This window comes from Perca fluviatilis, chromosome 12, assembly GCF_010015445.1.
Source record: "Perca fluviatilis chromosome 12, GENO_Pfluv_1.0, whole genome shotgun sequence".
Taxonomy (NCBI): domain Eukaryota; kingdom Metazoa; phylum Chordata; class Actinopteri; order Perciformes; family Percidae; genus Perca; species Perca fluviatilis.
The window spans coordinates 3,364,561-3,381,473 of record NC_053123.1 but is presented as its reverse complement, the minus strand read 5'-3'; the positions used below and the strand labels follow the sequence as shown (position 1 = coordinate 3,381,473).

The following is a 16,913-nucleotide window of genomic DNA, read 5'->3' as shown; positions in this document are numbered from 1 at the left end:
CTAAAAATACACACCGCTCATACAGCCTTGCAGTGAACAGCCATTTTTCAGACCTGAATATCTGAAAAAGACACTATTCACCTAGATTGGAATTTCATGATAGACATTTGGAACTATTAGGCTATGCAGGAAAAAAAAAAGAAGAAATAATGTATAGTAGCCTAGTCTCATTCTAATGGCCAAACAGTGTATCCATACAAGTAGATTAACCTACTTTTACTTTAAAAAAATCTTTTTTAAGTACATTTTTAACCTTGAATGTTTATGAAAACTTTTACATTTGACCTCTATTTTATTTCTAGCTGGGTTTTTTATATTGTTGTTTAGATATTTTATATTATGTAATTGTATTATGCCTCTGGGATTATTTATGTATTAAGTGTTGTGTGCATTGTGCTGTCGGTTTATTGGACCATGAGTCCGTAATAAAGTCTTATATATGTACTGCGTACCTTACCGAAAAATAATTCGGTTGGTACACGTCACGATAAAGTTGTGATTTAAAAAAAAAAAAAAAAAAGATAATGATGACGATGGTCACGTGATCCCCGTGGTGTTTGTTCCCGAAGTGTCTCCGCTGGCTACTGATCAGCGCAGGGCTCCATGTTCAGGTTGGAAGTAGAAACTGACAGGCTCACTTCGCTTCATCAATGTACGGAACGTTAACGGGAGTTTAGCTGGTTAACAGTGTCGGCAACGTTAAAACAGCTCCTAAAGATGATTTGGTTCGAGGGCTCGATCCCTGACGCCATTAACTTGGCTAAACAGCGGAGTTCCGTCTTTGTCGTTGTCATTACAGGTATGTGTGTGCGTGTCGGTTAGCCAGCTAGCTAACGCTATCCTGCATAGGTTACAAGTGATAAAGAAGCCATAGCGCTTGCGCGCTAGCCAGCTAGTCGTAGCCATTAGCCAGCTAGCATAGCCAACCAGCTGTCAAATAATTAAGACGTGTCATTACGCATGTTTAAGTAAAACGGCCCAAGAAGAAAGAGTCATTGTAACCTAAATATGATGTGCTAGCGTTCTATGTTAGCTGTAGTGTTGTGTGGCCTGCGTAACGGTGATTCTAAAACAGCGCCTGGTGTCCCTAATAGCCTAACCAGATTAATTTTACGATAGAATAAGTGGACAGGCCAGTGGATTGCTAAATGATTTAGCACGTCAGTTATTGACGTGACATTATTCACATTATGCAGTGGGTTCCCTCGCTGACAATCGTAGCCAGGTTAGTTACAACCTTACTAGGACAGGAGAGTGTCATGTGTCGGCAGTCAGCTGAAGCTAAATGACGTGTGTGTGTGTGTGTGTGTGTGTGTGTGTGTGTGTGTGTGTGTGTGTGTGTTTAGGGGAGGATGACCAGTCGGCCCAGCTGATGTCCAGCTGGGAGGATGAGCAAGTGTCAGAGGCAGCCCACCGCTGCTGTGTGGCCATCCGAGTGGATGCCAAGAGGTACTCCCCTGCTTACATCAGTGCCCAGTGCATGGGACTGGAACACTCCCCACTGGCTCCCATTAGCCAACTAGGATGTCCCACAGCACCTCATCTGTCCAGTTTCCTGCTCCAAATAGTTTTGCAGTGGACATTGTCCTTCAGAGTATTCAGTGTACAGTATTCATGATTGTCCTGTATGTCTTAAGTGGCAGGATCAGAAGTTTAATTCCAAAGTCAACATTTTAAGTTAACTTGCTATGCTGGCTTTTGTTCACGATGCACATACTAGATAATACCACTGCACTCCTATTGACCCATAATACACACCTACTGAGAGTACTCCAAACTACTGCCAAAGGAGGAAGCCATGCACAATGGATCGTTTTTGTTAAACATGAAACGGCTCAGAAATCCCAATCACCAAACCCACCAGACTCCATGTAAAAACTTTTAGCGTGTATAGAGCCAGCATATCTCCACCAGACTCCATGTAAATAATCAGGACTTTTAGTGTGTATAGAGCCAGCATATCTCCACCAGACTCCATGTAAATAATCAGGACTTTTAGTGTGTATAGAGCCAGCATATCTCCACCAGACTCCATGTAAATAATCAGGACTTTTAGTGTGTATAGAGCCAGCATATCTCCACCAGACTCCATGTAAATAATCAGGACTTTTAGTGTGTATAGAGCCAGCATATCTCCACCAGACTCCATGTAAATAATCAGGCCTTTTAGTGTGTATACAGCCAGCATATCTCCACATGTAAATGGGTGAATTAAGGGTTTATTTCAACCAAACCAGAGTGGAACAGTGGAAAGATGAATCAAGACAGCTTTTGATAGTTTTATTTTGTTTCTGTCCACTTGAATGAAGTGTGTTTTACGATGATAAAATTACTGATTATTTACATGGAGTTTGGTGATGGGGATTTCGGAGCTGTTTCATGTTAAACTAAAAGGATCTTACTCTTTAACTAAAAGGTCTATCTCTGTAGGGATCCTTTCATAATGTTGTCAGACACTTAGAATAATAATCTGAGTCGGTCAGCAGCAAAACAACTTTTAGTGGACGCTGACTGACGCTGAACATTTGTCCTATAGGGTTACATTGCAGCTTGTTTCTTGCTAAATACTGGACCAGTTTCAGAGATTGTTGTTCTCGTCAGTCATTTAGTCACAGAAACATGGGAACATAGGGTCCAGGTTGTATAAAAACGAAATTACCCTTTTAAGTAACATTTATGAAACTGATTGTACCTAAAATGGCATGTGTCCAAACTTTTAATGTAGAATTGCTTCTTAGTTTGACTGAAAACATTCCTGCCTGAGTTGTTCAGAATAGTTTAATACCAAGATTCCCATGTCGTCATCACTCATAACCTCAGACCACCTGTATGACACTGTCAGTACGCTCGCCCTGCTAGAATATCAAAATAAGATGTTATTCACACTGACTGACAATTGCAAACAAAACAACCAGGGCTCAACCTGAAGTTGTATCAGGTCGACTGAGGAGTTACTGACGGATAGTTGGACAGGTGGACTTTGAGGGGCATCCCCAGTAATACACAGCTACACGTGGATCACTCTAGCAATGCATTTAGTGCAATAGGTTTGGCAGGTGTATGATGTAACATGTGTAAAGAACAGATGTGTTGGTGTGTTTGGAGATTGAATTGTGTTGTAACTTTTTGTCCACAGCGAGCCCTGTGTGCAGTTCTCTCAGATCTGTATCTTTTTTATGTTCTTGGGTTGTGTTGGTTATTTTTTATATATATATATATATATATATATATATATATATATATATATATATATATATATATATATATATATATATATATATATAATATAAGGAAATTACTTCTCGACTGAGTCATTACATTACATGGCTGACAACTGTGTGAGGGGTTAGACCATGTACATCTTTGTCAGCCTCAATCACTAAGCATCTAAAAATATGCATACCACTAGATCACCTTATTAATGAAATGATTCAACCATTAACAATCTAATTTTATCTGGCAAATTAACAGAAAGTATCTTTTAAAGGTCCTATGACATGCTGCTTTTTGGATGTTTTTATACAGGCCTTAGTTGTCCCCTAATACTGTATCTGAAGTCTCTTTTATATAGACCTTAGTGGTCCCCTAATACTGTATCTGAAGTCTCTTTTATATAGACCTTAGTGGTCCCCTAATACTGTATCTGAAGTCTCTTTTATATAGACCTTAGTGGTCCCCTAATACTGTATCTGAAGTCTATTTTATATAGACCTTAGTGGTCCCCTAATACTGTATCTGAAGTCTATTTTATATAGGCCTTAGTGGTCCCCTAATACTGTATCTGAAGTCTCTTTTATATAGACCTTAGTGGTCCCCTAATACTGTATTTGAAGTCTCTTTTATATAGACCTTAGTGGTCCCCTTAATACTGTATCTGAAGTCTCTTTTATATAGGCCTTAGTGGTCCCCTAATACTGTATCTGAAGTCTCTTTTATATAGACCTTAGTGGTCCCCTAATACTGTATTTGAAGTCTCTTTTATATAGACCTTAGTGGTCCCCTAATACTGTATCTGAAGTCTCTTTTATATAGGCCTTAGTGGTCCCATAATACTGTATCTGAAGTCTCTTGGGGTTTTATATAGACCTTAGTGGTCCCCTAATACTGTATCTGAAGTCTCTTTTATATAGACCTTAGTGGTCCCCTAATACTGTATCTGAAGTCTCTTTTATATAGACCTTAGTGGTCCCCTAATATTGTATCTGAAGTCTCTTTCCCGAAATTCAGCCTTGGTGCAGAATTACAGCCACTAGAGCCAGTCCCACAATGAGCTTTCCTTAGGATGTGCCATTTCTGTATCCGTAGCTTTAAATGCTATTGAGAAGGAGAGAGGGGGTGCAAGGTGGAGGGTGGGGGTGTGGCCTTGACCAGCTTGCTGTCATGGTTGTAGCCATATTTCCTCATGGGCGGGCCAAATTCTCTGGGCATCTGTGACCGGTGGGCAAAGCAGAGAAAGGGGAGGTGACCTTTTCCCCTTATGACATCATATAGGGAAGATTCCAGATCGGCTCATCTGAGCTTTCATTTTCTCAAAAACAGAGCAGGATACCCAGGGCTCGGTTTACACCTATCACCATTTCTAGCCACTGGGGGACCATAGTCAGGCTGGGGGAACTCATATTAATGTTAAAAAAACCCTCATAAAGTGAATTTTTCATGCCATGGGACCTTTTTTAAAGGATCAGAACCAAAGTGTGTGGGTGAAACGCAGTAGAGTAATACATGTACGGCTTTTCTTTTAGTTGATACTGATCCATTAAAATCAAGCCGGGTCGTGTCTCTAACCCTCCTAATTCTACTTTAGAGTAGGGCTGAACGATTAATTGCATTTGCGATAATATCGCGATATGTTAAAACGCGATTTCCTAATCGCAAAGGCTGCGATTTGGTCTCGATTTGATGACTCGCAAGAGCAAATCAGTCTGCACTACGCAGAGAAAGCATCAACTTAGCACGCTAACGCTACACTGTACCTTGAGCTGATCTCTGTCATTCAAACAATTCTGAGTTGAAGTTTAAAACTTTTACAGCCATTTTAATAAAATGAAGGGTTTTGTTTGGGCTCGAGTCCATACATGCAGTTAATGGATACAGGCACGCAGAACTGAAGGCTCGGTTGGAGCGAAGCGCTAGCTCTGATTAGCGGTTAGCTCCGGTTAGCGGTTAGCTCCGTTATAAAGATATAAAGATATGGGTGGAGGAGCTGCCACTGAGAGGGGTAACAATCAGACTGATAAATGACGGTTTGGGGAGCTTTCACGCACAGCGTGGCCGCGGTGTTTCAACGGTTTTATTAGTACAATTAATCCCACGGCAAGACCACAGCAACTAACGTAACGATAGCCTCTCTGAGCAAGTGCAGTGTGGACGGTGTCGGACGCAACTTCACGAGGGGAGGGGCTGAAGGCAGCTCCTCTCTGTGCACTGTAAAAAATATATATATATGTATATATATATATATATATATATATATATGTATATGTGTGTATATATATGTATATATGTATATATATGTGTATATATATGTATATGTGTATATATATGTGTATGTGTATGTATATGTATGTATGTTTTTTTACTTATTTAACTGTCTAGTGTGTAATTGTGTGTTGTTCATACTATACAATGATTTATTGTTTGTCTTTGTTGAATAATACAGAAGACAAAGAGCTTAAAAAAATAATCGAATATCGAATCGCAATCGCAATATTTGGGGAAAAAATCGCAATTAGATTATTTTCAAAAATCGTTCAGCCCTACTTTAGAGTCAGACTTTTGAGTGTGCCTCCCATAGCATGACTACTATCATTTTGATCATTCCTTACCTGTCAGTGTCTTCCCTGACTATGGTGGGAACGCATGTAACCAGTGCAGGGTGCTGTTTCTACTGATTCTATTAACACTACACACGGTCAGTGTCTGGGAGCTTGTTCCTTAACCCCCCCCCCCCCCTGTGTGAAGACCCCGTGGTGTGCATCCCCTCCAGCTTCTTTATCGGGGAGAATGGGATCCCTCTGGAGGTCATCGCCGGCAGTGTTCCTGCTGAGGAACTGAAGAAAAGAATCCACCGAGTGAAGCAGGTACGGCAGTGGGATTAGTAGGGAGCTCATGTGTTGTATGTAGATAAAACCCCCCCGCTGAGTGGTGGTAACCATGCTAGCAGCTGCTCTGGTGGCTCTGAAATCTGTCAACAATTCTTATTATTTTCTTGTTATTTGGATTGCCATGAGATTCTGTCCAGACATGCCCAGACAAAGTATCTGACTGACTTGGCCGTATTTGAATGACAGTATTTAGAAGTGCAGATGTGAGGACGGCCCTCTAACACCGGGACTGGTTTGTGCTAATGCTGCTGTCCCTGTGTTTGCCAGATGCATGCCCAGCAGATGGAAGGTGGGGCAGTGTTACCAGAGGCAGGTGTTCCTGTGGAGGCCAGCCCAGCTGATAGCAGCGCTCCAGCCTCACCTCCAGCCTCAGCTCCAGCTTCAGCTCCAGCCAGCGCAGCTGCAACAGGTGAGTTAACCTGGATCACACAGCCTGGCCACCGCCATCTGTCAGGATTGTTTCTGTTAGAGTTGCACCAATCAACTGGCCGGGGACCGTCTGATCAGCCAATGATTGGGGTCCAAGCAGATTGCAATGAGCACTGGACTAAGATGTGTTTTTGAACATTTTGAGGTGAGCAGACCTGCCAACCTGTACGCATTTTGCGTAGTAGATACGCATTTTGACATCAAAATACGGTGATACGATTTGTCACTTTAAACTACGCGAAAATCAGGTTGGACCGTCTCAGTCTAACACTTGATGGTAGTAGGTGGCTAAAACCTATGGCTAAAACAGCGTAGCAGCCACGAGCATGCTGGAAAAAACTAAAGAAGAAGAGTTTGACCAATCACAGCGTCTGGTTCCTTCCTCTAATGTCAAGCGGGGATATCGGCTACTGATTGTAAAACGAAAGCATCAGATGCAAGTGTTATTCCTCCCTCATTCCCGTTTAGTTTGGTTGGTTTCCCCCATATATCTATGGGTTTCCCCGAGGGAGGACGGTGCTTGCAAAGGTAAACTGATTGGATGTAGAAAGGTGAAATTGTGAAATGAATTAATTTACGTAGCCTACCTGTCAACTTTGGGGAAATATGATTTATATTATATTAATAAAGCCTTGCATTTGGTATACAAAGTCTTTGATTTCGTTACAAAGGTCTTATATATGTTTTGCCTTTCCTAGGATTAAGTTCATACCGTAACAAAATTAACTGTTACTAATGTAGGCTAATTAAAAACTGACCGGAGCCCGTCACTGGACGCACCGGAGGACCAAAGTAAACACGCCTCTCTGACCGGTACTGGGGGGTTAGCGGTTAAACTGAGCTGAGGATGTGCGGAATGTGCCGGTGTCTGTCGGACCTTGGCTGGCCGCTCGGCGCTAACAGGCTAGCTAGCCAAACACTGAGCGGTAACATCTGCAAAGATTGGCTCTCTGAGCGCATTAATCTGCTCGGTGTGCGTCTTATAACAAACAGAGCGAGCAGCCGCCGGACTCTAACATCTGTTGATCCGTGCAGGACTTCACTGTGAGCGGACTGTTTACAGACGATGTGATGGCAGGTAACATTAAAGGTTATCTGCTACTGTAGCAGAGCTGCAAGGAAACGCTGAACTGAGCTGTGTGTTTTCAGTGTCTCATGTCCAGCTGTGTATTCATGCATGACTGTTGGTGGTGATTTCCAGAGGTGGAAGACTCAGGTTATGTATTGCAGTAAAAGTAGAAAAAACTGTGTTGTAGAGTTACAAATTACTTGTCAGTTACAAGTCCTGCATTCAACAACTATGTAATAGTACAAAAGTATTATCAAAATATACTTAAAGTACCAAAAGTAAAAGTGCTCATTATGCAGTGTAATATATTTTATTGGATTATATTATGATCCAATTAATTGTATTTAATATAAATAATGTTTTATTTAATTCAAGTAGCCTATTGCACATAATTATTTTCTAGGGTTTAAAATTTATACAGCTTTGACATTTAATGGCATTTTTTCCACGTGTGTGCCGCAGTGTTCATGAGCCAGAACTTCGACAATAAATCAGTAAGTTGCTACTCAAAAAAGTTTTTCAGGGTTGGCAGGTCTGGGTGAGAAATAGGCAAAGCAGTAACAGAATCTTGCTTATTTGTTTAGCGCCGTCTAGTTTGACAGCTTGATCAGAGTTTCGTGAGCCTGTAATTGGTCCACTGGGCCGTGGCTTGGTAGCGTTGCATTTCCCCGGACCCATTTCCTGGTTCTCCTTCTCCATAAACAACATGAAATCAAGGAGACACTTGGCGGGAGACAGTCTTGCATCCGATGCAGCGCAAAGCCCGACGCAAGTGTCTTTGCTAGTTTAAGACCGACGCAGTTGTCAGTTTCCCGTTCAGCGCCCATGTCGATTAAATAGCAAATGCACCTGCACCCATCTGTGGCCCCTGGGCGTGCTGGTCTTACAGGGAGGTGTGTTCAAGGGGGATTCTTGGCGTATTGGTATCTTGAGGCAGCGGGGGCGAACCGCCCAGGTAGATTGAGACCCTGCTGGTGGTCTTCCTGTGGGATTACCTGTACTGATAAACCGTAGAAACACTGCGGTCACGGCGCTGTAATAGCTCCCTGAACATCATCAGAGTCTGGTTGTTACCCCTCTCCGCGGCAGTCTCATCCGCTCCAGATCTTTATACCGGAGCTGACTGGAGCTAATCGTTGCTAACCGAGACTTCAGTAATCCATAACTTAAGGTTAAGTTAACACATATATCATTTGGGCGCTGGGTAATCAGGAATTTTATCTGCTGAACGGTAACATTTGATAAACCAACCAGATTTAATTGACAAGGCACATCATGGCTACACTTCATCTGTATCACCTTTTTAGTGTGGTTTGTTTAATATCTTTCTTTCTAAGTTATTTGTTATAGTCATTGTTTTCAATAAATGGTTCATAAACCTTTGACTAGTTTATTACTGAACCCAGCCATCACATGTTGCACCGTCGCATCCTGCACCCCCCACCACCACAAGTAAACTCTCAACCTGTGGGAAACACTGTTCACTGCGCCTCTAGAGTCGTTACTCGCTCCAAAGATAATCAGCATCACTCTCTCACTCACTCTACCACACACACACACACACACACACACACACACACACACACACACACACACACACACACACACACACACACACAGGCACACAGGCACACACACACCCTGCTGAGCAGCTTCTTTGGAGGCACACTAGATATTCTTCCAACCACCCAACCCTCGTAAACTACTTTTTAATTAGCCAGAATGTGTAATAACGACAAATGCCAGTTTAGCTGCTTTGCATAGAATCAATGAGTGAAGTATAAGTGTGGTGATGGTGGCAGCCCTATGGATGTATACATTAACCGTGGTTGGTGCTGACCTGTTGTGGATAATCTAGTTAACCCGGTGCTCTCTGCTTGTTTCTGTTCCACGTAGCGTCCGTCTCCAGCACAGCCCCAGGGACAGCCGATGCATCTTCAGACCATGCTGCCCCCATTGAAGAGAACCTGGATGCTAAGGTGGACAGGTAGGAGCCTACACACATGTCCAGCTGTGGAAAGTTAGGAGCCTACACACGTGTGGACAGGTAGGAGCCTACACACATGTCTAGTTGTGCACATGTGGACAGGTAGGAGCATACAGTCATAAGTAGCAGCCAATGGGAGGCAGAGTATCAAATGCACTATTCATCAGTATGGAACTAAACTAAAAGATGTTCCTAAGATCCAGTCCCACACATTAGAAAGGCCTTGACAGTTTCCAGCCACACCTGTCTCTCATATACATGTTACACAAACATTTCTCTCTGAAAACAAATTTAACATTAGCTTCATAAAGGTGATATTTGCTACTAATGCTGGACAATGAATCCTATTGTATTAAAGCCTCTGAACAGCCACATGGGGGATTTCACTTCTTCTGGCTGACTAGACTCTGCTCAGGTTAAAGTGGGCGGAGCTCAGATGGGAATTCATTACATCACAAATCTTTTCCACCTATAAGAATGATAAAGGTGTCATTTGTCCCTCCCTAACAGGTGCAGCAAAGCTAACAGGAGACTGAGGAAGATGTCAATCAGTCAGTCTAACCATGCCCACACAGTCTGGGAGAGCTGTCTTATCAGCCAGCTTAACTGTTCAGGGCCTTTACATTACTGACATAATTCTCACACTGACCTTATTTTATTTTTTATTGAAGTTTTCAATAGCTGGTCAGAATCCCAACTCATTAAACACAGTGAGCTCTAAGCTGAAGTCCAGTCCACACTCTTCTAATTGCTGGGATTGTAATAAATTACAAGATGAGGAAGGAAATATCATGCAGAAAATGTGATAGTGTGTGATAGTTCCATTTATCATTCTCCAGGTAAAAGTGATGTGTTATCATTGTGTTGTCCCGTCAGGTTAACCAAGAAGCTGGAGGAGAGACGAGAGCAGAAGAAGAGAGAAGAAGAAGAGGTGAGAACATTAGCCATTCCATGGGTCACGTCCCCCCACTGTATGTAACAGCTGTAATATTTGTGACTGACACTGAGGAGATTCCTCCAGAAGCTGAAAGACGGCTCATTTGTTGCGGTAAACATTCAGTGGTAGGGTGTGCTCGATGAGGGTGAATATGTCCATGCACTGATCTCAGATCTGAACCCCAGCCTCACTGATGCACATGTGGAGTAGATCCCCGGGCGGTGCTGGACAGGTGATCAGTGTGATGTCACTCAGCCCGTTGTCTTTTAAAAGTGTCTCTGTAGTAGGCCTGTGCCGATTGGCCATCGCATCGTATATATGGCCGACTGAAGGAATGATGGGTGATTGGTTTTAAGCCTATATTAAAGCCATTTGAACAAACTTAGTATCAAAACGATAATGTCTAGAATCTGAGCCCTACTGTTTACATCCTGAACAGGTGAAGCAAACCAATATGTTATAATTCTGCGAAAACCGCGATGAAAACGCCCACCACCTACTATATAAGTGCACAATATCTATCTATCTTCTATCTATAATCTATCTATCTATAATTTCAGGAACGTCTGTCTGTCTGGGTGTTAAGCGCATATCTCTCAAACAGTTAGTCCGATGGATTTCAAACTTGACATGTGTCTTGCTATGGGCACGAGTAAGTATAGTGCCAAGTTTGACGTTGTTTGGATTAAAAATGATGCTTGTTTGGATTAAAAATTGAAAAGATATCGTTAAATATATAGGTAAAAGAAGCACACATTGGCTTTTGCCGCTCTAGCCGCTGGCCCCTCCACAGAGAGAGAGAGAAAAAAGAAAAAAAAAAAAAAAAAGAGAGAGAGGGAGAGAGAGAGGGAGAGATTGATTGATTGATTGATTGATTGATTGATTCATTCATTCATTCATTCTGGTGGTTGATTATCGCAGGTATGTGCTCTTTAGCTCGGGCAGGGTGCGTAGCACACTGCCATGAGTCCATGACGCTATGTCTGATTACTCCACATTTTAATTGTGATATTTTGTGATTACATTCTGATTCTGCAATGTTCTCTGTCAGGTAAATATAGAAGCACAATGTGTTCCTCCATAGGCGCCGATTTATGTTTTCCTCCGTGGGTGCTCACGGGCGCATGTCCTTTTAAAACAAAAAAAGTAGTCAAAAAATGTTTGCATTTCAGAACCTTAGGAAACGGACAGCAGCCGATACAAACACACTATTAACTCGATAATAAAGCCGTAAAGTTTCAACTCAGAACAGCGCCACTTCTCACAAATACAGATAGGATTGGAGATGAGAAGTTTACCTGACCACTAGAGCTTAGATCGGCCCAAAAAATCACGCCCGACCCAGCCCGAGCACGTTGTGTCAGAGCACGACACATTAACTGTAATTATGAGCTCGGTATTTTCCATGGGTGCTCAAACTCGTACCCACGGTACCCACGGTATCGGCGCCTATGTCGTCCTCTGATGTAGACGTAGCCTACACTAAGTCAATAGATAGTAGGCTATACAGTGGAGTTGCATATTAAGTGGTTCAGGGTACTTCTGTAAGTCATTTTGGGGTACACTTTGGTTTTGATACATTCTACAAGCAGCAACACCACAGGCCAAGCAATCAGCCCGTTTTCAACAGGCACAGCACTAGTAATAATTAGTTGATGAAGAACGTACAATATGTGGCTCCTACACATGGGCTTCCTTTCCTCTCCCTCTTGTGTGGTTCTGTTACCCGTCAGATATACGTAGTAGTGTGTTTGAATAGTGTGCTCCCTGTGCGTTGGATCCTCGGGGAGCGTTCAGTCCTGTGAGTCGGGATGTTTACCGGAGTACGTTGTGTGTTTGTGTGTGTTGCCTGTGGTTCAGAGCGAGATCAAGAAGGAAATGGAGCGGAGGAAGATGGGGAAGGATGTGCAGGACCTGAAGAAGAAGCAGGAAGAGGAGAAGATGAGGCGCCTGCTGGAGGAGAGGAACAGGGAGAAGGCTGAGGAGAAGGCTGCCAGGGAGCGAGTCAAACAGCAGATCGCCCTGGTAAGATCATCACCGCACCGTTTGCAGGGTTAAATCTGGCGCCACATCAACGCGTGTCAAAAATACATCCAAATGAGCCGAATAACCAGGGATCTGGTGCTCTGACTTTTCCCAGAGATTGAAACTGTTTTTGTAAGAATCTCAGCTCAAACCCAGCCCTCTTTGGGGCCATTCCGCTTCACCACATTTTAACATAGAAAAATTATTTAACATTTAAACGGGTCACAACAGTTGGGACTCTATTAGGCTAAACAGGCTTTTTGACAGCTAGCATGGCATTCGCAACATCACAGTTTAAGTTCAATGCTTTTTTAAAAACCTCCTTTTGTATTTTCCAGCAAGAACACAGACAATAGGTGAGACTAACCGTTTCCATCTTGCACTTGAGACGCTCTGTTGTCAGACACAGTACGTAAAAGCTCTGCACTTGCAAATGATTATATTCAATCGGAGCGCATGGAAAAAAAAATCCCCAAACTAATGAGAAAAATTTACACTTGAACAGACATCAGCGTGATCAGACCGACCTAAAAACCACCTTTGGGGAACATTCATATGACGTGTAGTTAGATGTTTTAGGTCCGTGTCGGGGGCTTCTGAGCTCTACTGCAGCGGCCCCGCATACTAGTGCATCCATTGAGCCTTTGTGTGTTGTGGTGCAGGACCGCGCGGACAGAGCCGCCCGCTACGCCCAGACCCAGGAGGAGGAGAGGGCGTCCCGGCAGGCGGCGCTGGAGGCTCGGCAGGCCCAGCACGACGCCCGCAAGGAGTCAGCACTCAGGGAGAGGAGGTACAGCGCACGATGAATGACGATGAAAACATTTTGAAACGGTGAACCGTTGGAGATGCATCTCAAAAACAAACACTGAGAGAAGCTCAAAGAGCTGCTGAACATGAACCAGACAGAACTCAAGTCCAGTTACCAAGAAATGTTGAATATTTCAATCCGTTTTAATGCACATGTGGAAGTTTGAGTGAAGTTTCCATGTGTTATGTATCTGAAAGACAAACATCCAGAATAATAATAGTGTGTGTGTGTCTGTGTGAGCAGTACCATAGCGAGGATCCAGTTCAGGCTCCCAGACGGATCTTCCTTCACCAACCAGTTTCCGTCCCAGAGCAGACTGCAGGAGGCCCGGGACTTTGTTGATCAGGTGGGTGTCAATCAGCAGGTGGAACACGGCTTGGGTCTGGACCGGTTGTTGCTTTTACACACACACACACTCACACACACACACACACACACTCTACACTGCTAGACACACTTACCGAGTCCAGAGAGCCAATGAGAGGAGACTGTGGACACAGCTGTCACTTCCAATGTTCCATGCCATAGCACTGTCAACCATGTCCTACACAACGACTGAAGTGTTTGGTGCTTGTGTGTCTCAGGAAGTGGGGAAGCGCTATGGGAAGTTCTCCCTGGCGACCATGTTCCCTCGGCGGGAGTTCACCAATGAGGACCTGAACAGGACTCTGCTGGAGCTGGAGCTGGCTCCCAGCGCCTCCATCGTGCTGCTGCCGGTGAGTTCGACCCAGTCACTCAGTCCACACACAGAGCCATGGGGCTGCTCTCATTCACATGATGGTCACGCATGGCCTGAGGCCACTGTCTATCCAATTCACAAGTATGACCTTTCCTTTTATAAACTAGCATTTTTTAAATTCATCAGTAAAACCATTTAGAATACATATGACGTTCTAGATTAATAGCTAAGCGTTTATCAGTTCCCAGCCCTATAGAAAGTGGGTGAGACTACCTGTCTCTATCTTGCACTTGAGACACTCCTGCTGTTTTCTTGGATGAAGTCGACTAGCATAAAGACGTACTGAACCTATGTCACATACTGAACCCAACGTCCTGTACCAGAACCGTCGGGGATCCTGCACTACCCTCTGATCCTCCTACACACCCCATTTAACTGTGATGTTCACATCCGCCTCATGTCTGGGTGTTAAGGGGCGTTAACATGTTTTGGGTGCTCTCCCTCCCAGCAGTCGAGCAGGCCTGCTCACACAGTGGTCCAGTCCTCTGCCGGGGGCGTCTGGGCCCTCCTGGGCACACTGCTCTACCCTCTGCTGGCCGTGTGGAGATTCCTCAGCACCTTCCTGTTTACCAGCCCCACCCCTCCCGGGGCCGGAGAAGCACCCAGAGGCCCCGGTCGCCCGTCCAGCTCCTACACCAGCTCAGCATCGGCGTCAGGATCGGCATCGGCATCAGCCTCGGACAAAACAAACAGGTGCTCCATTTCACACATAAACACATGGGGTATACACTTTGCCTTCACTTATCTGCAGCCCGACAGACATGTACAGAACTGATACACAACCGCAGGTCCTAACCAAATGCAAACTTTACTAAGCCGTCAAATGTGATCTGAAATGGGACTGCCCGGGTCACTGCCTGAGTCACCTGTTGTTTCTGTAGCAGTGAGTGCTGTGTGTGTGTGTGTGTGTGTGTGTGTGTGTGTGTGTGTGTGTGTGTGTGTGTGTGTGTGTGTTTGTGTGTGTGTGTGTGTGTGTGTGTGTGTGTGTGTGTGTGTGTGTGTGTGTGTGTGTGTGTGTGTGTGTGTGTGTGTGTTCATGAATTCCCTGTGTGTGCGTGTCCTCTCAGAGAAACTGTCTCCAAGCACTCTGCAGAGAAGCGGCCCAAGGACTTCAAGAAGGACGGGAAAATCTGTAGGCTGCGGAACCAGGAGGACAGCGAGGACGACACCAACACCTGGAACGGGAACTCCACCCAGCAGATGTAGTCCTCTTTGACTTCCTCTGGCTGTCCCGCTGTGTGATTGGTCCGGCGGTTTCCCTTGTCCCTCCTCCTGCCTGTCGGTACTAATCAACAGCAGCTGTTTTTGTGTTGACGATGCCATGATTGTGTCCGGTGGCCAGGCTCTCTCTGTGTGCGTGTGTGTAGCTCCTCCTGTAGTTGACAGGTGTAGAGAGCGCGTGGACTGCTTGTGTCTGGCGCCCCCCAACCCCCAGTCGACAGTACACCGTCGGCCCGAAGACGACGCAATCTGAGCCTGGCTTCACATTGCGCTAAAGAGTCTCTGTATTTTGGAGACGTGTAACTTTGAAAAGTGATGGGCCGATTGCCAGTGACTCCTGCAAATTATTAAAGTGCAATGAAGATGTTTTTGTTTAAAATATATCAAATATTTGATAACACCTTGCAGCTGCTAGCTGAGGATGGAGTCTGTAGGTGTTCTACTAAGGTGGTGGTGACACACACACACACACACACACACACACACACTGGTGACTACTGTAGTTCTCCTCATCCAACGATGAAAACAAATTAAAGCAGTCTTTTTTTAAACCTTAAATTGTCTTGCTTGTTTTTGTTCTTCCACATGATGTCATCATGCTCCAGATGTTGAACATAGCTGGAGCTTTGCTATCTTAAATCATTTTTCTGTTATTTTGAAAATTGATCAATCAATCAATAGAAAAATAAATGCTCACTGGACCTAACGAAAGAGGAGCTGGCCAAAACTCGGGCAGTGATGAACACTCTACACCCAGAGGTGACAGAACATGTTTCAGGGGGAATCACCGAAGTGCATTGTGGAAAAATGTGACAAAAATATTGAAACTTATAAACGTGAATTGGAACAACAAAAGCTTCCAAAGTATGGTGGTGGTGGTGCTCTGGATTCCAGAGATGACAGTGTACCCTGGCTGTCAGGCAGGTAATCCCAGATCTGTAGCCACGCATAGGCTAAATGAAGGTATTCCCACTGTAAGTTTGTGCAAAAAAATTTCCCTGGGGGAGGACACCCAGACCATACCTGTCAAGTTTTGGATTTGAAAATAAGGGAAATTTTCCGGCGCCCACCGTGAGCAGTCCCACCACCCCAACCAAGCTCCCCATTACATTTTAAGACAGGTGTACAAGAAAGCTAAAATCACCACTTGATGCAGAATGCTGAAAACATTTACAATTTATAACATTGCTTGTCTTCACATTTACATTTTATTTTCATTCCACACATTCTTTTCATTTCATATTGATTTTCTTTTACAGTTTTTCTTTTCATTTCACATAACCTTTCTTTACTCTTTTAGTGAGTTATTGTACAAATGTGTTGCAGACTTTGCATTCTGTAAGACTGTTTTGGAAGGAGTGTATTTGTGGGCGGGGCCAGAGTGGTTCATGTTACCTGAGAGTAGAGCGCAGACAGTTCTGTGGTCTAACGTCCTCCTATTCTCTGGAACAATCTTTCGTACCATGCTAAACACCCTTTCTCAACTTGCATTGCTATGGGGAATGCATAGTAAAGCCTTCAGAAGTTTTGGCAGCGCACCGTCTCTGTCGAAGCGTCCATCATCTGTCTGTTTTTTTTTCTGTTTTTTCCCCCG

The 16,913-nt window shown here is 44.0% G+C and overlaps 1 protein-coding gene across 4 annotated transcripts; it reads left to right on the top strand.

Annotated features, from left to right (window-relative positions):
• The first annotated feature begins 546 nt into the window (after positions 1 to 546).
• Positions 547 to 15,877, top strand: ubxn4 (UBX domain protein 4). 4 transcript variants are annotated; one of them, XM_039817878.1, is made up of 13 exons: positions 547 to 799; positions 1,347 to 1,449; positions 3,137 to 3,165; positions 5,962 to 6,080; positions 6,372 to 6,513; positions 9,499 to 9,589; positions 10,466 to 10,520; positions 12,387 to 12,551; positions 13,214 to 13,341; positions 13,603 to 13,705; positions 13,944 to 14,075; positions 14,550 to 14,791; positions 15,166 to 15,877. In XM_039817878.1, exons 1-13 carry the CDS (start codon positions 718 to 720, stop codon positions 15,302 to 15,304), a joined length of 1,530 nt encoding a protein of 509 aa, XP_039673812.1. In that variant the 5' UTR covers positions 547 to 717; the 3' UTR covers positions 15,305 to 15,877. The 4 variants fall into 4 exon arrangements, with proteins under 4 accessions (XP_039673812.1, XP_039673810.1, XP_039673809.1 ...); XM_039817876.1 differs by having other exon boundaries at positions 12,375 to 12,551; XM_039817875.1 differs by having other exon boundaries at positions 12,375 to 12,551; positions 14,547 to 14,791.
• The last annotated feature ends 1,036 nt before the right edge of the window (positions 15,878 to 16,913 follow it).